This window comes from Symphalangus syndactylus, chromosome 19 (assembly GCF_028878055.3).
Source record: "Symphalangus syndactylus isolate Jambi chromosome 19, NHGRI_mSymSyn1-v2.1_pri, whole genome shotgun sequence".
Classification (NCBI taxonomy): Eukaryota; Metazoa; Chordata; class Mammalia; order Primates; family Hylobatidae; genus Symphalangus; species Symphalangus syndactylus.
The window spans coordinates 70,676,285-70,695,841 of NC_072434.2; the positions used below are offsets into that span (position 1 = coordinate 70,676,285).

Sequence of the window (19,557 nt, forward strand, 5' to 3'; positions counted from 1 at the left end):
CCGAGTAGCTGGGACTACAGGTGTGCACCCCCATGCACGGCTACTGACTGTTGAACTTTCATTTTTATTTTTTTGAGACAGTCTCGCTCAGTGGCCCAGGCTGGAGTGTAGTGGCGTGATCTCAGCTCACTGCAAGCTCCGCCTCCCAGGTTCATGCCATTCTCTTGCCTCAGCCTCCCGAGTAGCTGGGACTACAGGCGCATGCCACCACACTCGGCTAATTTTTGTATTTTTAGTAGAGACGGGGTTTCACCGTGTTAGCCAGGATGGTCTTGATCTCCTGACCTCGTGATCTGCCCACCTCGGTCTCCCAAAGTGCTGGGATTACATGCATGAGCCACCGTGCCCGGCCCGACTGTTGAACTTTAAGCCCTAATGAATTATTAGCAATTATTTATTATTTTGAACCGGTTGCTTCTCCTGCTCCAAAAGACAGATGGTCAAGACTCAGTAGCGTAGTTTCCAAGATGTGCTTACCTCAACCGCTCTCCTTAATGTGTCTTCAGTCTGGCTTTACGGTATCCCACAAAGCAAAAATACCAAGATGGTCACCTCATCTGTCTCCCCAGATTTCAAAAGAAAAAAATTACGCCAGTCACCCTGCCTATCAGTGGGGTCATCTGGATGTAGCAACCTCATTCTGGGACTCCACATCACACTGACTGGGCACTTCCCCACAAGTGCTCTGCAATCATCCACCCTGAGCAAGCGAGGGCTCTGCCTCCGGAGATCCATTAAAGTGTGCCGGGTCCACATATTTCATGGAACACACTACATACATGGTAGTGTAGAGAAACAACTTTATAACCTAGTCATTTTCAGTAAGAAATCAGTGCTAGCCTTTGCATTTAAAAGTGTGGAAAAATTTAAATCTATTTTAACTCCATAAGGTAATTAATAGTAAAACTAAAATAATCAGCCAGAAAGAGTTGTTTTTCAACTAGAGCCTTTTAAAACAAAAAAGATGTTTGAAACATTTTTCTCCTACCCAAATGTTGAAATACTGTACTAATGCTTCAGAAAGTAACTATATTAACGAAACATCAACAAGTTACAGATAAACATTTTAATTGATTAAATATATTACTTTCAAGATCTTTTTGAAATCGCACTTGTACTGTACTAATCAACAGCCAAAGGCAATAAAAAAGTTTAAAACCAAAAATATTCTGACATGAACACGACAGGAACCGCTGCTATGTAAAGTAACATACACTGCTCCCAAGAACAATGATATTTTTAGGAGATAATTCATCTTAACATGTGCAAGGACAGATCTGTAATCAAAGGCTAGAAGAAATATATATTAGTGCCTGCTTTTTAAAAGTTTATTTTACATTTTAAATACAGTGTTTTTCTCATAAAAAAAAAAATCCAGGAAGTGCCTAACTCCATGGTTTCTATACCATATGTACATGAGAGCTGACAGAGAGCCTGACAAATGTGCTGGATGTAACAGTATGAACACCTATGAGCTGGGACTACTTCTGAATCAAAATTAAAAAACACAAATTAAGCACTGCTTAAGAAAAAAATAATCCAGTTTCTGAACAACCAAAAGAGAACAGAGTTAGATATGTACAAAACCAGGTATTAAAAAACAGAAATACAGCACACAAAAAACTCAAACAACCCATATGTAGTGAACTGTATATACTGCAGTTAATGAAAACTCTCCTACAAGAAGTGATTTAGGATTTGAAATTTTAAAAATCTAAGTACTTCAGTAACAACATATAATAACAACATTAAGTGTATATTGCCATCTTTGTCATTTTCTATCTATACCACTCTCCCTTCTGAAAACAAGAATCACTAGCCAATCACTTATACAAATTTGAGGCAATTCATCCGTATTTGTTTTCAGTAAGGAAAAAAAGATGTACCTCTTCCCGTCAATAAAGAAATAATACAAATTAAAGCTATAAAATTTAAGCATGGGCATATGTATTTCCAATTCTCCTTAATAAGTAATTCCAAACTGGAATAATGTGGGGTTTGTGACTAAGTAGTAACAAATTAAAAGAAAATAGACTGCCTCTGGCAGTGACTTCTGTATTAGTGCAATGTTACTTCCCATATGCTGAATTATATTTAAATGATTTTATGTATTTTAATTCAGTAGGTGCCAATTTGAGTTTGTAAAATCCCTAATTTTATTCTTTGTGCAGAAAAGTTTCAATTTGAGATACTCTATGAAGCCAAATCAAAACAAAACAAAAAACCTGTATTTTGCTACTAGTAGTATGAATACCAAATAAAGATACAAGGATTCAAAGTTTGTGGAAGCTCCTGAAGAAAAATCTCTGAGGTGTTCTACGTATCTTGATACTTCAATTATCAATTAGTTTTGAACATTCTAGTTTAAGATTACCTCAGAAAATAATTCTCTGTAATATAACTTTGAACTAAACAGCTGCACCAAAAGCGGAAACAATCTGGGTCATTCCGAACAAGATCAAACTGAGGCCATTTCTTTTTCTATTATAATCTGTGAGGTCTTGAGTTTTTAAGTTTTAAAAATGACCTTTAATCAAAGCCAGCTGCACCTGATATAGACTTATTAACTTATGGATTTCAAATTAGAGGGCACTGTAACTACGGGCTCTCACAAGACACATGGAGCAGGCAGCAAGGGGCTACCATCAGCCGGGTAAGGTCAACGTTGGGGTGTTTTATTTTGGAGACTTTAAATATTTAACATGTAGCTCAGGTAACTTCAGCATCCACTAGTGACTCTGCTGGTCAGCACCCAAGGACTGGATGAGTCTGAGGAATCTCCTCTAACCCCAAAGTATGAATGCTAAAGAGTCTCAAGGAAATTTTGATTCCCAGCAAGAGTTCACAAACCATCAGACCAATATCAATAAGGTAAACTCTGACTCTAATGCTCCACAAAAGTAAAAAGAAACTTCCAAATTAAATGTCATCTTCTGCCCAACCCTAGACTCCAGACTTTGTAACAACATTTTTATCTAGTATAATAGACTCTGTAGTAGACTGATTTTGACCTCCACAAAGAGTACGAGTTGTCAAACTTGAGGAGATAGACTCCTCTCCCTGGATATTGGTGGCTGCCAGCATACACCTCCTCATGACAGTCCCGTCGGTACACAGGCACAATCTCATCCAGGAGAGGCTTGTTGGCATTCTTTTTGGCTTTCTCTTCACAACTGATGTTTTCTGCAAGAACAGAGACAAGTCAATGAACAGATTCAGGAAAACCACACTTGCATCAAGCAATTAAAATCTATCCTTTCTTTTTTTTTTGGAGACAGTCTTGCTCTGTCACCCAGGATGGAATGCAGTGGCGTGATCTCAGCTCATTGCAACCTCTGCCTCCTGGGTTCAAGCAATCCTCCTGCCTCAGCTTCAAAGTAGCTGGGATTACAGGCGCGCACCACTACACCCAGATAATTTTTGTATTTTTAGGAGAGAGAGGGTTTCACCATGTTGGCCAGGATTGTCTCGATCTCCCGACCTTGTGATCTGCCTGCCTCAGCTTCCCAAAGTGCTGGGATTACAGGCATGAGTCACTGTGCCCAGCCTATCCTTTCTTTGAGAAACTGCTCTTGTTGGGAATTCTGTTGAACCATTTAACAAGTTATGTGCATGTGAGCATTTATTAGTTCATTCATTCATTCATTCACTCACTCACTCATTCAAATACCCGAGTATGTGCTATATATCAAACCCTGTTCTGAGCCCTGGGAGCCCAGTGATGAACATCTAGTGGTAGCAGTGGTCAGCATCCTATCTCTTTCTGTGCTTACTGCCATTCCTATTTCTAGGTCCCATTTTCCCCTTTCCATAGCCATTCAATTTCTAATTCATCCCCAGGAATTTCATTCATCTAAGTAACATGAAAATGTTGCTCTCATCATCCTCCTTCTGACCAATATTTAGAAAGATGGAAGATGATTTGTGAGGACTATTGCTTTCTGTATATCTTAAATATAAGCAGTAAAATGAAAAAACCATAGTAGGGAGATAGGCATTCAGAGATACTCTGAAAATTCAATTATTTTCACTAGGTCAATTTAACCCAGAGATGATCTAAGTGGCAAAAAATGGGCTCTGAAAGGTTTGCCCTGACTAATAGTTTTCTGAACTGTAATGCTATGAGGTTAGGAAAAAAAAATGCCTCTAGAAACCTACAGGAATGAGAAAATTATGAACCAGCTTCGAAGTCTCAGTTTAACATATTTAATACAAACCAACTCAAAGAAAAGTCAAGGGAGTATTCAGCATAGAAGACAAGACTTTCAGGTTTATGGGGTTTTTTTTTGTTTCTTTTTTGTTTTTTTAAGAGACTGGGACTACAGGCATGGATTTTCAGGTTTATAACATGGCAGAGTGAATTCTGGCAACACAAATTAACTGAGTGATGCCTGTCAATGGCCACTATCGGGAATTTAAAACAAGGTAAGTTTGAGAAATTCTCACCGTCCATAGCAGATTAAGGAGATACGATGATTGACTATAATGTGGCATCCTGGAATGGATCTTGGAACATTAGGTAAAAACTAAAAACATCTGAATAAATATGGACTTTAGTTAATTAATGAATCAATGTATCAATATTGTTTCACTAGCTGTGATGAGTGCACCACAGTACAATGTAAGATGCTAACAAGAGAGGGAACTTGGTGCAGGGTATATGCGTACTCTTTGTACTATCTTTGTAACTTTTCTGTAAATCTACAACTATTCTAAAATTAAAAGTTCATTTAAAAAAAGCAGATGGCACTCTTATAAAGGTAGGTCAAAACCAGATTTACTTTACCACAGAAATACCTATAATTAAGCATGTTTCACGTGCAAATGAGAAATACAGAACCATCCAAAATGTACACTACTGTTGACATCCAAGAAATAGACTGGTCCATTGATTCAAGACGCAAATTTTGTTCTAAATCTATAAAACTAAAGACTACTGGGATAGATGAAAAGGCATCTTTTATGAATTTAAGCCAAGGTTTAGGACCTGTAAACAGTGAAGAAAGTGGAGAATTAAAACAGGAGGATGTGTTACCATCCATGCTTCTTCAGAGAAAGCAAACTCCTCTGTCTACCTTTCAAGACCTAAGGAAGAAAAACCAAACCAAAAAACAAAAAACTCAGACTCTTCTACCATACGAAATACAAGACACGGTAGGACAGTAGCTTCTAAGGCATAGGGACAAATACAGTTTGTGAGCTAAATCTTTAAATGGGATAAAGTGACGCTCACGTAATAAACAATTCTTAGGAATGATAAAGCTTCACTGCTGTGAGGCTAAAATGTTTTAGCTGCAAATCATTTTATGATTAGGAATGGTACAAGCACAGGGAATGCCATCTTTCATTTGAGGGACATATTAGAACTAAGATCAAGGATATTAAGGTTCTCACCTCTAGAAATGAACCCCTGCCATTTTCACTAGTGATCTTCCCAACACCAATATAACCCCAAAACTATCATCAGCTGAGGGTTCAGACTCGGCAGTAACCACCTTTTAGAAGCTCTCTAATAGGCAAGCCAGGAGAAATACACTACCTCAACCAACTTCTGAACAGAGAATTCTTATTCACAAAGCTCTTTCTTTTTTTTTTTTTTTTTGAGACGGAGTCTGGCTCTGTCGCCCAGGCTGGAGTGCAATGGCACAATCTTGGGTCACTGCAATCTCCACCTCCCGGGTTCAAGCGATTCTCCTGCCTCAGTCTCCCAAGTAGCTGGGATTACAGGCACGCGCCACCATGCCCGGCTAATTTTTGTACTTTTAGTAGAGATGGGGTTTCACCATGTTGGCCACCTGACCTCAGGTGATCCACCTGCCTCAGGCTCCCAAAGTATTGGGATTACAGGTGTCAGCCACTGCACCTGGCCATCTTGTTTTTTTTTTTTCTTTTTCTTTTTTTTTGAGATGGGTTCTGGCTCTGTGGCCCAGGCTGGGGTGAACTGACTTGATCTCAGCTCACTGCAACCTCTACCTCCTGGGCTCAAGCAATCTTCCCACCTCAGCCTCCCAAGTAGCTGGGACTACAGGTGCACGCCACCACGCCCAGCTAGTTTTTTGTATTTTTGGTAGAGACAGGGTTTCACCATGTTGCCCAGGCTGGTCTTGAACTCCTGAGCTCTGGCAATCCATCCGCTTTGGCCTCCTGAAGTGCTGAGATTACAGGCAGGGGCCACCGTGCCTGGCCTTACAAAGCTCTTTTTAAGTACAGTAATTTGTACACATACAAAAAACTTTCCTTCCCAGACATCTGCAGAGAGTCTGACTTTAATGAGTCCCTGTGATGCAACAGAAAGGACAGAACAGGTTCTGATGTTGTTGAAGGTCACATGAGAAACAGTAGTGCCCCCTGGCCAATCTGCTACAGTCCTGCTCTCTAACTGCCTTTTTTTTTTTTTTTAGAGGGAGGGCCTAGCTCTGTCGCTCGGGCTGGAATGCGGTGGCGTGATCATATAGCTCACTACAGCCTCGAATTCCTGGACTCAAGTGATCCTCTTGCCTCAGCCTTCCATGTACCTGGGACTACAGGTACATGCCACCACACCCAGCTAACTAAAAATAATTTTTTTTCATAGAGATGGGGTGTCACTCTACAAAACGGGTTGCCCAGACTGGTCTTAAACTTCTGGTCTCAAGAGATCTTCCTTACTTGGCCTCCCCAAAAGCTGAGATTCTAGTCGCGAGCTGCCGTGCCCAGACAGGCTTTTTCTTTTTTTTATTTTTGAGACGGAGTCTCGCTCTGTCACCCAGACTGGAGTGCAGTGGTGCGATCTCGGCTGACTACAACCTCTGCCTCCCAGGTTCAAGTGATTCTCCTGCCTCAGCCTCCCAAGCAGCTGGGATTACAGGCGCCTGCCACCACGCTTGGCTAATTTTTATATTTTTAGTAGAGACAGGGCTTCACCATGTTGGCCAGACTGGTCTCGAACTCCTGACCTTGTGATCCGCCCACCTCAGCCTCCCAAAGTGTTGGGATTACAGGCTTGAGCCACCGCGCCTGGCTCAGGCTTTTTCAATCTTACATTTTTTCTTTCTGTCTCAGTCAGTATTATTTATGGGCAATGCTTTACCTTGCTGGTGGTATTCAGGAATAAAGACTGATGAAAACAAAATGCCACATAAGACAAAGCAGCTCATGCTTCCATATTTACCAGCTAGAATCTTGACCTGTGGTATAATGAAGGATTTTAAATCTGCTTCTGTCGTAAGGGTCAATCTGCAAGAGGTACTGAATTTCTGGGATACTCCGATGGTTCATGTAGATAATGGTACGGAATTATCTTTGGATTATCTTTTGATTAGCATTAAATATTAACTGTTAAATTGAATATTAAACTTAATTTCAAGAAATGTTATGGTACACCTGCTGTGTATGCTTCTGTAGATAGCCCCAGAGGCCCCAGGGTGTTGCAAGGTATGGTAATATGACTGGACAACTCTGTACTTCACAAATTGATAGAACTTTCAGGCTTATTCCATGTACTTTCAACAGTATCTTTTTAACTTTATCCCACTGTAATCTGTAAAGCAACATTGCCAATCCTCTTCAAGAACAAGCAGTCTGTTTACAAGCCACCTGAAAGGTCAGTTAGTCCGGAAGAACTGAGACATGGTGCTTTTCCATTCTCACAGGGCATGCATTCCATATCACTTTCAATCAAGTCAACAAATAAATTAAGTGCTTATTAAGTGTATATAAACAAACCCTACATTCTAACTTTCCTGGGTAACAAAAATAAACAGATCATCTTCTCAAAAAGCAATACATTTATAACCTTTTTCTTAGACCAAGATATTTTAGACTGTCCTTTAAAACACCCAATTTTGTCTACTTATTCAGAGGAAGTAAAAAAATTCCACTCTAGCAAAATAGGGATTTCCAAATGGAAAAATAATTGAAATTTTTTTTAAGTGGAATCTTCTGGTGAGTTTCTGTATTTACATAAAAAAGTTTAGAATAATGACCTAAAAAGCTAATATCAACAATACAAATTTAAATAAATGCCAGGGTTGACAGGAATTCTTACTTGCTCCTCTAAAATTTTTCAAAGTGGGCCGAGCTGTGGCTCACGCCTGTAATCCCAGCACTTTGTGAGGCCGAGGAGGGTGGATCACAAAGTCAGGAGTTCGAGACCAGCCTGACCAACATGGTGAAACCTCGTCTCTACTAAAAATACAAAGAATTAGCTGGGCACAGTGGTGCGTGCCTGTAATCCCAGCTACTCAGGAGGCTGAGGCAGGAGAATCGCTTGAACCTAAGAGGCCGAGACTATAGTGAACAGAGATCACGCCACTGCACTCCAGCCTGGGCAACAGAATGAGACTCCGTCTCAAAAAAAAAAAAAAATTTTTTTTTCGAAGTGATCTTGCGTATTTGGCTTTTCAACACACAAGGTTAGAAGTAAAATAGTATTCAGAAAGGAGTAAAATAGCAAATTGCCACATAGATTTTCCTGGCATTCAGAAAAATTCAGGTTCAGGCCCCAGTCCCCTACAGGAGCCTGGCCTCACAACCTTTTCAGCCCAAGGTCCCACTAATGAAGAAAGTGCTCCCTAACCGTGAAGTGTTAGTCAGGAAGCATAAGGCTGGGTGACACCTGAACTATGTACCATTTCTGCCAACACACAACCCAGCAGCTACTGAATATGGACCAAGGGTTCTACCTTCTTCCTCCTCGTCGTCATCGCTGGACTCACTGACATGCACGCTGACAGCAGTGTTTGGAGAGTCTGTCCATTCAAAATACACCCCAAACCCAATGTCATAATTGTCTGTAGCAAATTCCCAAAAGAGATATGATCCTTCTTCATGGGTGGGTACTCGAACAGTGACCACTTCTCCTCGGCCCACTGTAATCACGGAATCTGCATCCTGCTGAATCTTCTCTTTGAAGTCTTTGATCTGAGGTCGTGTCCACATGGATGGAGCTGCTATTACTGGAAGAGATTCTAAAGGCAACAGGAATTAAAAAGCTAAAGAAAAAGAGCCTTCACCCTGCAGGTAGCCACATTTTCATAGGACTACCTGATCAGTTGTACTCAGGCACCAAGTACAATATGGTCTAGCTTAGATCAAGGACTTGGAGGAATAAAAAAGCTTCCCCATGGGAGTCTCTCCAGATTACTATGTTTAACAATGTTGCAGGCACTCAGAGGTCATCATACTTCTTCAAGTAACAACGGCAGCCCACAATTTTAGAATCGAATTTTTTTCAGCACTCCCTCTATGAGGATTCAAGAATGACCTTGGGAAGGCCCCAGCTGGAGTGAGGGAAATATTCTAGCAAAGAAGAGAGATTCTGGCTTTAGGAATAAATTACTCTTGTGGATGTGAACAAAGAAAGCTGGACTTTGACTTCAGCCTGTCTGTTGAAAAATTCTTCACCTCCGACTATCCCAAAGTTCTAGGGGCTATTCTAAAGGAGCTCAAAGAAACAAAAACTCGGACAGGATTAGAACCACTAGGGATTGAGAAAAAGGGGTAAAGTCTTGTTACTGAGCAGTATCTATGTGCACTTGACTATGCAATAAGTTTCTCAAAGTTAGTCACAGAGCCTTTGAAATATTTTCTCTCATTTGAAAATGCTAGTATAATCCCTTGATTAAAAAAAAAGGGAAGGGGGCAGTAAACTAAGGGATTTCAAAGCCTTTTCTGAAGCAATTATTACTTGTTCTAAACAGACAAGGAAGATCTCTGAAACCAAATTTCTTATGAACCATACCACTATCCCTGACCACTGTCACTGAAATGCTCTTTTCTTCCTCCTTAGTTAACTCCTCTTGCTTCAGATATCTCAGGTCAATTGTCCCTTCCTCTGGGAAGCCTCTGGTGGTCTCTCTGACTAGGTCACACTTCCCTGTTTTACATTCTCTCAAAGATAATGTACCTCTCTCTCCATCATACTTATCGCAGCTACAATCTACATTTTCTGTGTGTTATTTTGCCTCACCACTGTACCCCTAGCACTCAGGAAACCTTCAACTAATTGCTGAATGAACAAATGAGCTGCCCATGGAAAGCTAGTAGAGCTTTGAAAATGCAGTTATTTTCTAGGCAACATGATACTTTAGTCTCAAAAATATATCTATTTATATGGTAGCCAGCCTCCAGGATGGTCCCCAGGGATCCTCACCTCTGGGTCTTCATGCACTTGTGAGGTACCACCCACAATATATTATGATTGGTATGTGTGACCAACAGAATATGGTGGGAGTTCCAAAGTCAAGGCATAAAAGACACTGCCACTTCTGCTAGGGGAAGCCAGTAACTGTTTTGAGGACCCTCAAGAAGCCCTATGGAGAGGCTTCATGGGGCCAGGAATTGAGCTTCCGGCCAAAATCCAGCCATATGAGGGAACCATTTTGGAAGCAGATCTTCTAGTCCTGGCATCAACATCTTGACTGCAATCTCATGAGGGCGTCTAAGTCAGAGCCATTCAGCTAAACTGCTCCTGAAATCCTGACCTACTGAAGCTGTGCAAAATAGTAATAAATGTTTATTGTTATTTCAAGCTACTAAATTTAGGTGTAATTTGTTTTTGTTTTTCTTTTTTTTGAGAGAGAGTCTTGCTTTGTCACCCAGGCAGGTGGAATCATAGTTCACTGCAGTCTCAAACTCTTGGGCTCAAGTGATCACCTGCCTCAGCCACCCAGAGTGCTGGGATTACAGGTATGAGCCACTGCGCCCAGCCTGTAATTTGTTATGCAGCAACAGATAATTTATTTATATGTATATATATGATAAGACAAAACATAACTTTTGTCTTAAAAGTGTCCAAAGACATCTGATTTGCTCTTCTACACTGGTCTATATGAGTCACCCAAGCATCAGATTCAGACTAAGAAGAGTAAAAAAAATGTTCAACTCTCACAAATATGTAATCGTTCTCAAAAGCTAATTATAACCTGACTTCATGACTTTTGCCTTTCACAGATTCGGAATTAGGACATCTGGACAAACACATATGCAAAACCTACCTTTTGGTCCATTCTCCAGGGCTTCTTCTGCAGCTTCTGGTTCCAGTTCTTTTTCGGAGCTGTCAGTGTGTGTTTTGGCCTGTCCATTAACCGACAGCATATTACTTGGTACAGGTGCATTCACTTTTGATGATGTAGGCAAGGAAGATCCAGCCACTACTACTTCCTGTTGTTTCTGTAATGCTGCCTACAAATCAAGAGAAAGTGAAGACACACTGACCAGGAAGGCTTGCAAATAGGACATCTGCCCTGGAGTACATCTGATACCATGCTTTTGCCCTACCAAAGTGTTATGCTCAAGAAATTACTAATAAATTTTTATCAGTTTTTATCCTGTCTATATTAGTAGTACAATATCAAACTGACAGCTAAAAATAATAAAAAATCAATAAAAATTAATGTGGACAAAAACCTGCAACTAAGGCTCACATTTCTGTGATCTGAGAATCACCATAAAAACTAATCAGGAAAAACTGAAGTAAGTAAAGCCAGGAGAAGTGGCTCACACCTGTAATCCCAGCACTTCAAGAGGCCAAGGTGGGTGGATCATTTGAGGTCAGGAGCTCAAGACCAGCCTAACCAACATGGTGAAACCCCGTCTCTACTAAAAATACAAAATTAGCTGGGCACGGCGGCACATGCCTGTAATCCCAGCTACTTGGCAGGCTGAGGCAGGAGAATTGCTTGAACCCAGGAGGCGGAGGTTGCAGTGAGCTGAGATCATGCCATTGCATTCCAGCCTGAGCAACAAGAGCGAAACTCCATCTCAAAAAAAAAAAAAAGGTAGAAATAACCCAAAATAAAACTATTAAAGGCAAAAATTGAACACAGTAACATGTGCTCTTAAAATTGATGGAAGAAAAAAATCTTGATAAACTTTAAATATACAAAATTTGAATTAGAAAAATTAAACTTGGTGGGAATAGTCACAGAAGAAAATTCACAAAGGCAGAAGCTATAATTGGCAAAATCTGGTATGGGCCCCCAAAGTAATAAAAAAATCAAATATGGACAATTATTCTAACATAATTGACCCCAAAAAATCAATAAATTAAAACTTCAGGGAAAAATTATGATCACAATGAAATTGAAAATTGTTAATCGTGTTGTAAAATGCTGACCTAAGAATTAAACAGATTTACAGGATGTAATTTGAGGTTAAAAATATTTTCTCAATGAAAATTTGTCACTGTTTATATAGTTATGATTGAAATGTGTATTCACAAATATAAAATCAAAATGTCCTCTGAGTCAAAATGGCCATAAAAACATCTTAAATCCAAAGGACTATTTTGGGACATTCCTATTCTAAATCAATATGGACAGATACTACTTCAAATATCTGAGTATTACTTAGGTAACTTTGGTGGGGAACTATAAATTGAATTACAACATACATGTATAAAAGTGTACAAATGATAAATTACACAGCTTGATCAATTTTCATAAATCAAACACATCCATGTAACTAATACTCAGATCAAGACAGTATCTGCATCCAGAATATTCCCTGGTACCCCTTTCTGGGCACCTGCCCTGAAGGATAACAACTATTCTGACTTATAACACTATAGATTTGCTTTGCCTATTTTAAAACTTTAAAGAAATGGGTTGTATAGTATACGTTCTTTTTTATGTCTGGCTACCTTCACTCAACATTACTTTTATAAGCTACATCTATAGGGTCACAAGTAATTGTATTTCGTTGTTTGCATTACTATTAAGTTATTCCATCATGAAAAGATAAAATCTATCTATTCTACTGCTGATGAGCATTTGGGCATGTAAGCAATGTTTTAAACTAAAACATTGTCACAAGTAAGCAAGTATGCATATGTTCACTGCAGGAAAAAAAATACACACACACACACACACACACACACACACACACACACACACGGAAAAAGACTTTAGGATCCCATGGGGTAGGGATAATGATATATTTTGGCATATCTCTACACACATTTCATTGAATGTATCATTTACAAGCCAATTACTTAAATGAATAGCAATGCCTCTCTTTGCTGCTAATACAGGTTAATAACATGCTTAAGATTTTAAGATATCTTCTTCCAAGGTCTGGATTTTCAGTAATTTCCACGTCAATTTTCTAGAAGGGATACTAGCTTCCAGAAAAAGTACCTAAAATCAAAACAAGTCAGCACATTCAGAACATTTACTGCATGACAGGAAAGCAAAAGAGCATTTTTGATGATCAATAGGCCCAGCTCAAATGGTCCCTCATCTCCACTAACCCTTTCTTGAAAGGCTCTAGCAGAAAAACAACTTTCTCTGGGATCCCCCGACCATGACTCTATTGTACTACATGTAATAGATTGTAATGATATATTTACATACTCTCTTCCTGTTATTAGGAACTTTAAAAAAGCACAGAAAGGTATCCAAGCAATGTAACAAACACCCACAAATGTATCTACACCCCAAAATTAACAAATGTGTTCATTTTGCTATTTACATAAAAATTAATATTTTATAGGAGTAAAGTTCCCTTTGTTCCTTCCCCAGTCCCTTTCCTTTTCTCTTCTCAGAAGCAACCAATCAATTTGATAAACTGAGTTTGATCACTCTAATCTCAATTATGGCTTTTTTTTTTTTTTTGAGATGGAGTTTTGCTCTTGTTGCCCAGGCTGGAGTGCAATGGCACAATCTTGGCTCACTGAAACCTCCACCTCCTAGGTTCAAGTGATTCTCCTCCTTCAGCCTCACCAGTAGCTGAGATTACAGACGTGTACGACCATGCCCGGCTAATTTTGTATTTTTAATAGAGATGGGGTTTCTCCATATTGGTCAGGCTGTTCTCGAACTCCCAACCTCAGGTGATCCACCCACCTCAGCCTCCCAAAGTGCTGGGATTATAGGCGTGTGTCACCGCACTTGGCCTATGGCATTTTTTTTTTTTTTCAAGACAGGGTCTCACTCTGTCACCCAGGCGGGAATGTAGTGGCGCCATCATAGCTCACTACAGCCTCAAACTCCTGAGCTCAAGTGATCCTCCCGCCTCAGCCTCCCAAGTAACTGGGACTAGAGGCGTGCACCACCATGCCCAGCTAATTTTTTTTTCTTTTTTTAAGAGATAGGGTCTCCCTATGTTGCCCAGGCTGGTCTCAAACTCCTGGCCTCAAGCAACCATTTTGGCCTTAGCTTCCCCAAGTGCTGGGATTAAAGGCATGAGCCACTATGCCCAGCCTCCATTATGGCTTTCTAGTTTTGTTTCAAAGATTTGTGGTTTTGTCCTATTTGACTTTCTTCTCATTAAATGATAGCAACCTATAAACAGGACAGAGTGTGTGTGCTATTAAAAATGATCTCACTGCCTATCAAAGAAGCAGGAAAATGGAAGTGAAACTAAAGTAGAAACAGGCTTCAGAGGAGAGAGAATAAATCTCTCAAAAATACCACTTATTATCTTGAATAAACTCTGGTTTGGCATCTTTTCCTCCTCTTCAGGATTACAAAAAACTTGCAGTGCTTTTTAACTTCTAACTGATGCCAAAGACTCAGGAGAAAAGGTTGTTTAGTAAGAATACACATTTTCAAGGAATTTAAAGAGTTTGGCAAAAACAACAAAGATTATTTCATGCAGTAAGAAATGCTGAGCAACTATAATGTAACACTTTTCTTCACTCAGATTTTTTGACAGGTGGTAACTGCTTTATAAGTGAAAATTAAGTAAGTTAAACTAAGCTATGTTAAGTTTAAGGAGATATTTTATGCCTGCACAAGATGTAAAAAAATGAATGTAAAATTAGTGTCTTCCACAAGTACAAAAATCGTTCACAGGACAACTCTTTTCTCATTTGACTCCTCTGATAGTCCTGTGAGGTTAAAAGGACAGGTGCTTTGATTTTATATCCTATTGTTACGGACTGAAAGAAAGGGCAGAACAATCAGAGCAGTAAGAACTTGTCTGAGATCAAACAAGGTAATGTCAAAGCCCGAAGAGAATCCAAGTGTTATGAGACTCCCAGTCCCATGTTCTTTCACCTAAACCAACCTCTCCTATGTGGAAGCAAAATATTTGGGGGCAGGCAGTTGGAGGAGGAATAGCAATGTGCTGTTATGAGCACTGCCTAACCATGGTGCCTAACACAAAGTCAAATGGACCCAAGCTAGCTCTGCAGAACCAGCCCATGGTCTTAGGGCAGGGGCATCCTCCCATTGGAGGCTGTCCGAGCCTCTGACAGTGCACTGCCTGAAGGACATCTTTGAACTATGGCTAGTTACTCAGGTCCTTGTGTTCCAGGACCACTATTAGGGTCTATGCCAGACTCACAGTAAAGACACTCAACCCATACAACTCCCAAATACCCTTATGACAATATAACATCATCGGCTGCTTCGATAACACATATTTTCTCTCACAATTGTCTGTACAATTCTCAAGTCTGCCTAAAAGATCACCCAAAAGTTACTTTACACCTTAGAGGCTAACTAATGCAAAATTCATTTGCGACTGTTAAAAAAGAACTTGGGTTCCAATGAAACTAAAAACTCTCTCTAAGGCTGAATTCTAGGGTTGTCTATCGTACCTGTTGCTGTGCAAGCTGGACTTGATACAACTGCTGCATATACTGCTGATAGTGTTGCTCCTGCAACTGGCGGATGAGAATTTGCTGCTGTTCGTAGTTCCCTGGATACTGTTGGGCTGCATACTGCTGGAACTGCACGGCAGTCTGGGAGTTTAAAGCTGCCATTATCTGCTGCCTAAAAACATTAAAAATATATATACTAGTCTGGCTACAGGAGATTGTTCATGACAAAATAAAATGTCCTTATTACTTACTTTTATAGTCTGTAACTCTTAAAAACAACTAAGCTAGTAATGTACAACAACTAGTATGTGTTCTGGGTCCAGAAGAAAGATTTAAGAAAATAAGCTTGGCCACTAATTTTTTACTTAGGATTTCCCAGGAAAATTCGGGATGGAAGATAAGCATATGATCATCATCATCATGACCACCATCATAATTATTAACACTTATTGTGCCCTTACTATGTGCCATGCAGTGTTGAAAGTACTCACACATACTAACCCATTTAGTCCTCACAACAACCCTATGACAGAGGGTTCAGTAACTTGCCCAAGACTATACTGCTAAGGCCGGGCGCGGTGGCTCACGCTTGTAATCCCAGCACTTTGGGAGGCCGAGGCGGGCGGATCACGAGGTCAGGAGATCGAGACCATGGTGAAACCCCGTCTCTACTAAAAATACAAAAAATTAGCCGGGCGTGGTGGCGGGCGCCTGTAGTCCCAGCTACTCGGAGAGGCTGAGTCAGGAGAATGGCGTGAACCCAGGAGGCGGAGCTTGCAGTGAGCCGAGATTGCGCCACTGCACTCCAGCCTGGGTGACAGAGCAAGACTCCGTCTCAAAAAAAAAAAAAAAAAAGACTATACTGCTAGATGCTAGAGCCTGATGCAAATCCAGGCAGTTTGGCCCTAGAGCTATACTAATTTACCATGATGCTATAAGATGATGGATTGTCATCTCTGACATAGATGAGGTATTTAACTGTTGGCTATGGCTTCTGTACCTAAATACATAAAAAACAGTAAGAGGCAGAAGAACAGCTGGAAGATGTTACAGGTGGCCCTGGTAAGTATAAATAAAGCCAGTGAAAAATTAAGGGTCCACAGAATTTAATTTAAAGCCTGTCTTAATAGAGGAAATACTGAAAATATCTTGGCATGCTTAGTTTAGAGATACTCATAAACCACAATGCTTTTTTTTTTTTTTTTTTTTTTTGAGACGGAGTCTCACTCTGTCACCCAGGCTGGAGTGCAGTGGTGCGATCCCGGCTCACTGCAAACTCTGCCTCCCGGGTTCACGCCATTCCCCTGCCTCAGCCTCTCCGAGTAGCTGGGACTACAGGCGCCTGCCACCACGCCTGGCTAATTTTTTGTATTTTTAGTAGAGACGGGGTTTCACCGTGGTCTCGATCTCCTGCTGGGATTATAAGCGTGAGCCACCGCGCCCAGCCCTTTTTTTTTTTTTTGAGACGGAGTTTCACTCTGTCACCCATGCTGGAGTGCAGTGGCGTGATCTCAGCTCACTGCAACCTCCTATTCCCAGGTTCAAGCGATTCTCCTGCCTCAGCCTCCCAAGTAGCTGGGATTACAGGCACCTGCCACCACACTTGGCTAATCTTTACATTTTTAGTAGAGACGGTTTCACCATGTTGGCCAGGCTGGTTTCAAACCCCTGACCTCAAGTGATCCGCCCGCCTCGGCCTCCCAAAGTGCTGGGATTACAGGCATGAGCCACCACGGCCAGCAACCACATGCTTCTTAACTTACTTATGTGACCAACTTAACAGAGACCTCAAAGCCATCTATTAACAGATAACAAAGCAAAGCCTCACAAACGCCTGCATACAGCACGACACTCGATCCACCTAGGACAACCTCCCTCAAAAAAGAGCTGCATTCATAGTCTTTCTCCAAAGTTGAATGAGGCCCTGGATTAGTTTGAGGCTAGAACTAAACCTTTTTCTGAGGAACTACCCAGAAATAATGAGAAGAAATCAATGGACTAGCATGTTCTCTGGTTTAACCTACAAGCCATGCCACCCCTACAAACTCAGACTTACTTCCCACAGTGTTTTATGGGTGTTAATCACTGCCTCCTTGTACCCACAGCTCCCTCTTGAAGAACCTGTCAGTCCCTGAGTCTCAAAGCCCTTACTGAGTAAGCAATAGTTGCAGCCTCCAAATGTACTGAGGACTATAAATGGTATAAATGGATATCTGACATAGACTGGGCCAACAAGATTCTCTGTCCTGGGAAATTGCAACTGGGTCTCACAGATTCCAGCCAGTCTCTGTCAGATGCATGGAAACACAGACCAAATAAATCCTGGGATAGCCTTGCATATGCCAAAGCAGACAGTGACAATTTGCAGAGAGCAAGAATGAAGCAGAGACATAAGCCGAGAGAAGCAGAGACAGGAAACAGCGCAACCAAGCAACCTCAGCTCCTGCTTCCAATCTCCGGGTTCTGCAAGTGAACCCCAAAACCTTCTAATACATTCCTTTTTTTTGTTTTTTGAGGGATGGAGTTTCGCTCATTACCCAGGCTGGAGTGCAATGGTGCGATCTCGGCTCACCGCAACCTTCGCCTCCCGGGTTCAAGCGATTCTCCTGCCTCAGCCTCCTCAGTCAGCTGGGATTACAGGCATGTGCCACTGCGCCCGGTTAATTTTTTGTATTTTTAATAGAGACGGGGTTTCACCGTGTTAGCCAGGATAGTCTCCATCTCCCAACCTCAGGTGATTTGCCCAGCTCCGCCTCCCAAAGTGCTGGGATTACAGGCGTGAGCCACCACACGTGGCCCGCTCATTTCTTATTTTTATTCTATTTTTTTTCCATTTCTCATTTTAAAACATAAGCCATATAATAAACTTACTTTTGCTGCTCCAACCGAAGCCTCTCTTCTTCTATCCGTCTCCTTTCTTCCTCCTCCCGGCGAAGCCTTTCCTCTTCTTCTCTCCTACGTTTCTCTTCCTCCTTTTGCAGACGTTCTCTTTCTTCCTCTTCACGCCGCCTTCGCTCCTCTTCCTCCTTCCTACAAGGCAAAGGATAGAGAATGAACCCTATATGTTGAATCCTGTTTAAAAATAAAACTGTAGTTCCCAGGGAAAACTGACACGACCTTTTTAGACAACAAGGTGGATATATACATCAAAATTTAAAATACATACACTTTACTAGCAGAAACTTATAGGGAATCAATCTCACAATATACAAATCACATCAAGAATAATTATTGTTGCACAGCAACAGACATGTGTCCATCATATGACACTACTTAAAGCATTATATTCCTATACCCTGAAGGATCCCCTCTAATATAGGCTCACAGCACTAAAAGCTTTTCCTTCATAATACCTGCTGTCATTATAATTAAATTTGTGTGATACATTCAGCAATAGATCTGCATTACCCATTAAAGTAGATGCTCCATAGGGGAAGAGACTGCCTATCTCACACTACTACATCCTCAGGGCTTAGCACTGTGCTGGAAAGAACAAGCACTCGACAAACGTGTATAGAAGTAAAAAATCCACCCTGAAACATCGCAGAGCCAAAGGATAGAAATACATGCCTAATATGTAAAGACATTTAATACATTTGCTTAATGAAAAACAAAAAAGGTGAATACAAAGGAAAAGATCTGGAAGGACATACTCTAAGTTTATCAGTTATTATCTATGCAGAGGAGAGTGGAATTAAAAGAAATGTGGGAAAAAATATTTTTTTCAGTTTGTGTTTCACATACTGCCATAAATGAAAATCTTTATATTGCATATATTTGTGTATTATTTCTGAAATTAAAATTTTTGTAAAGCTTTTAATTTAAAAAAGAACGGTTAACCTTTCAGGGCAGCCCTTGCCCAGCTTTCACCCACCCCACAAGACCCTTCCAAAAAGAACAGATCCTATTGCGCTAGGAATGGACATCTTCAGGGTCTAAGAGTGGTATGGTGTTCAGGGAGGCTGCAGACAGGATGAAAGGGAAGATTTCTAAGGAGTATCAGGTAAGACACCATTTCTTGGTCCTAC

The 19,557-nt window shown here is 40.7% G+C and overlaps 1 protein-coding gene and 1 pseudogene across 2 annotated transcripts in view; both read right to left on the reverse strand.

Moving 5' to 3' along the window:
• Positions 1-1,051: 1,051 nt before the first annotated feature.
• On the reverse strand, positions 1,052-2,726 carry LOC129458279 (uncharacterized; annotated as a pseudogene).
• The window catches only part of ACBD3 (acyl-CoA binding domain containing 3), a 45,693-nt gene continuing 27,187 nt past the window's right edge, over positions 1,052-19,557 (reverse strand). For both annotated transcript variants that reach the window (XM_055234312.1, XM_063613393.1), the window contains exons 4-8: positions 18,401-18,559; positions 15,527-15,701; positions 10,977-11,163; positions 8,664-8,948; positions 1,052-3,183 (exon numbers count right to left, since the gene is read on the reverse strand). In XM_055234312.1, coding sequence (XP_055090287.1) covers positions 2,972-3,183; positions 8,664-8,948; positions 10,977-11,163; positions 15,527-15,701; positions 18,401-18,559 — 1,018 coding nt within the window. In that variant the 3' untranslated portion in view covers positions 1,052-2,971. The remainder of the gene's footprint in view (positions 3,184-8,663; positions 8,949-10,976; positions 11,164-15,526; positions 15,702-18,400; positions 18,560-19,557) is intronic.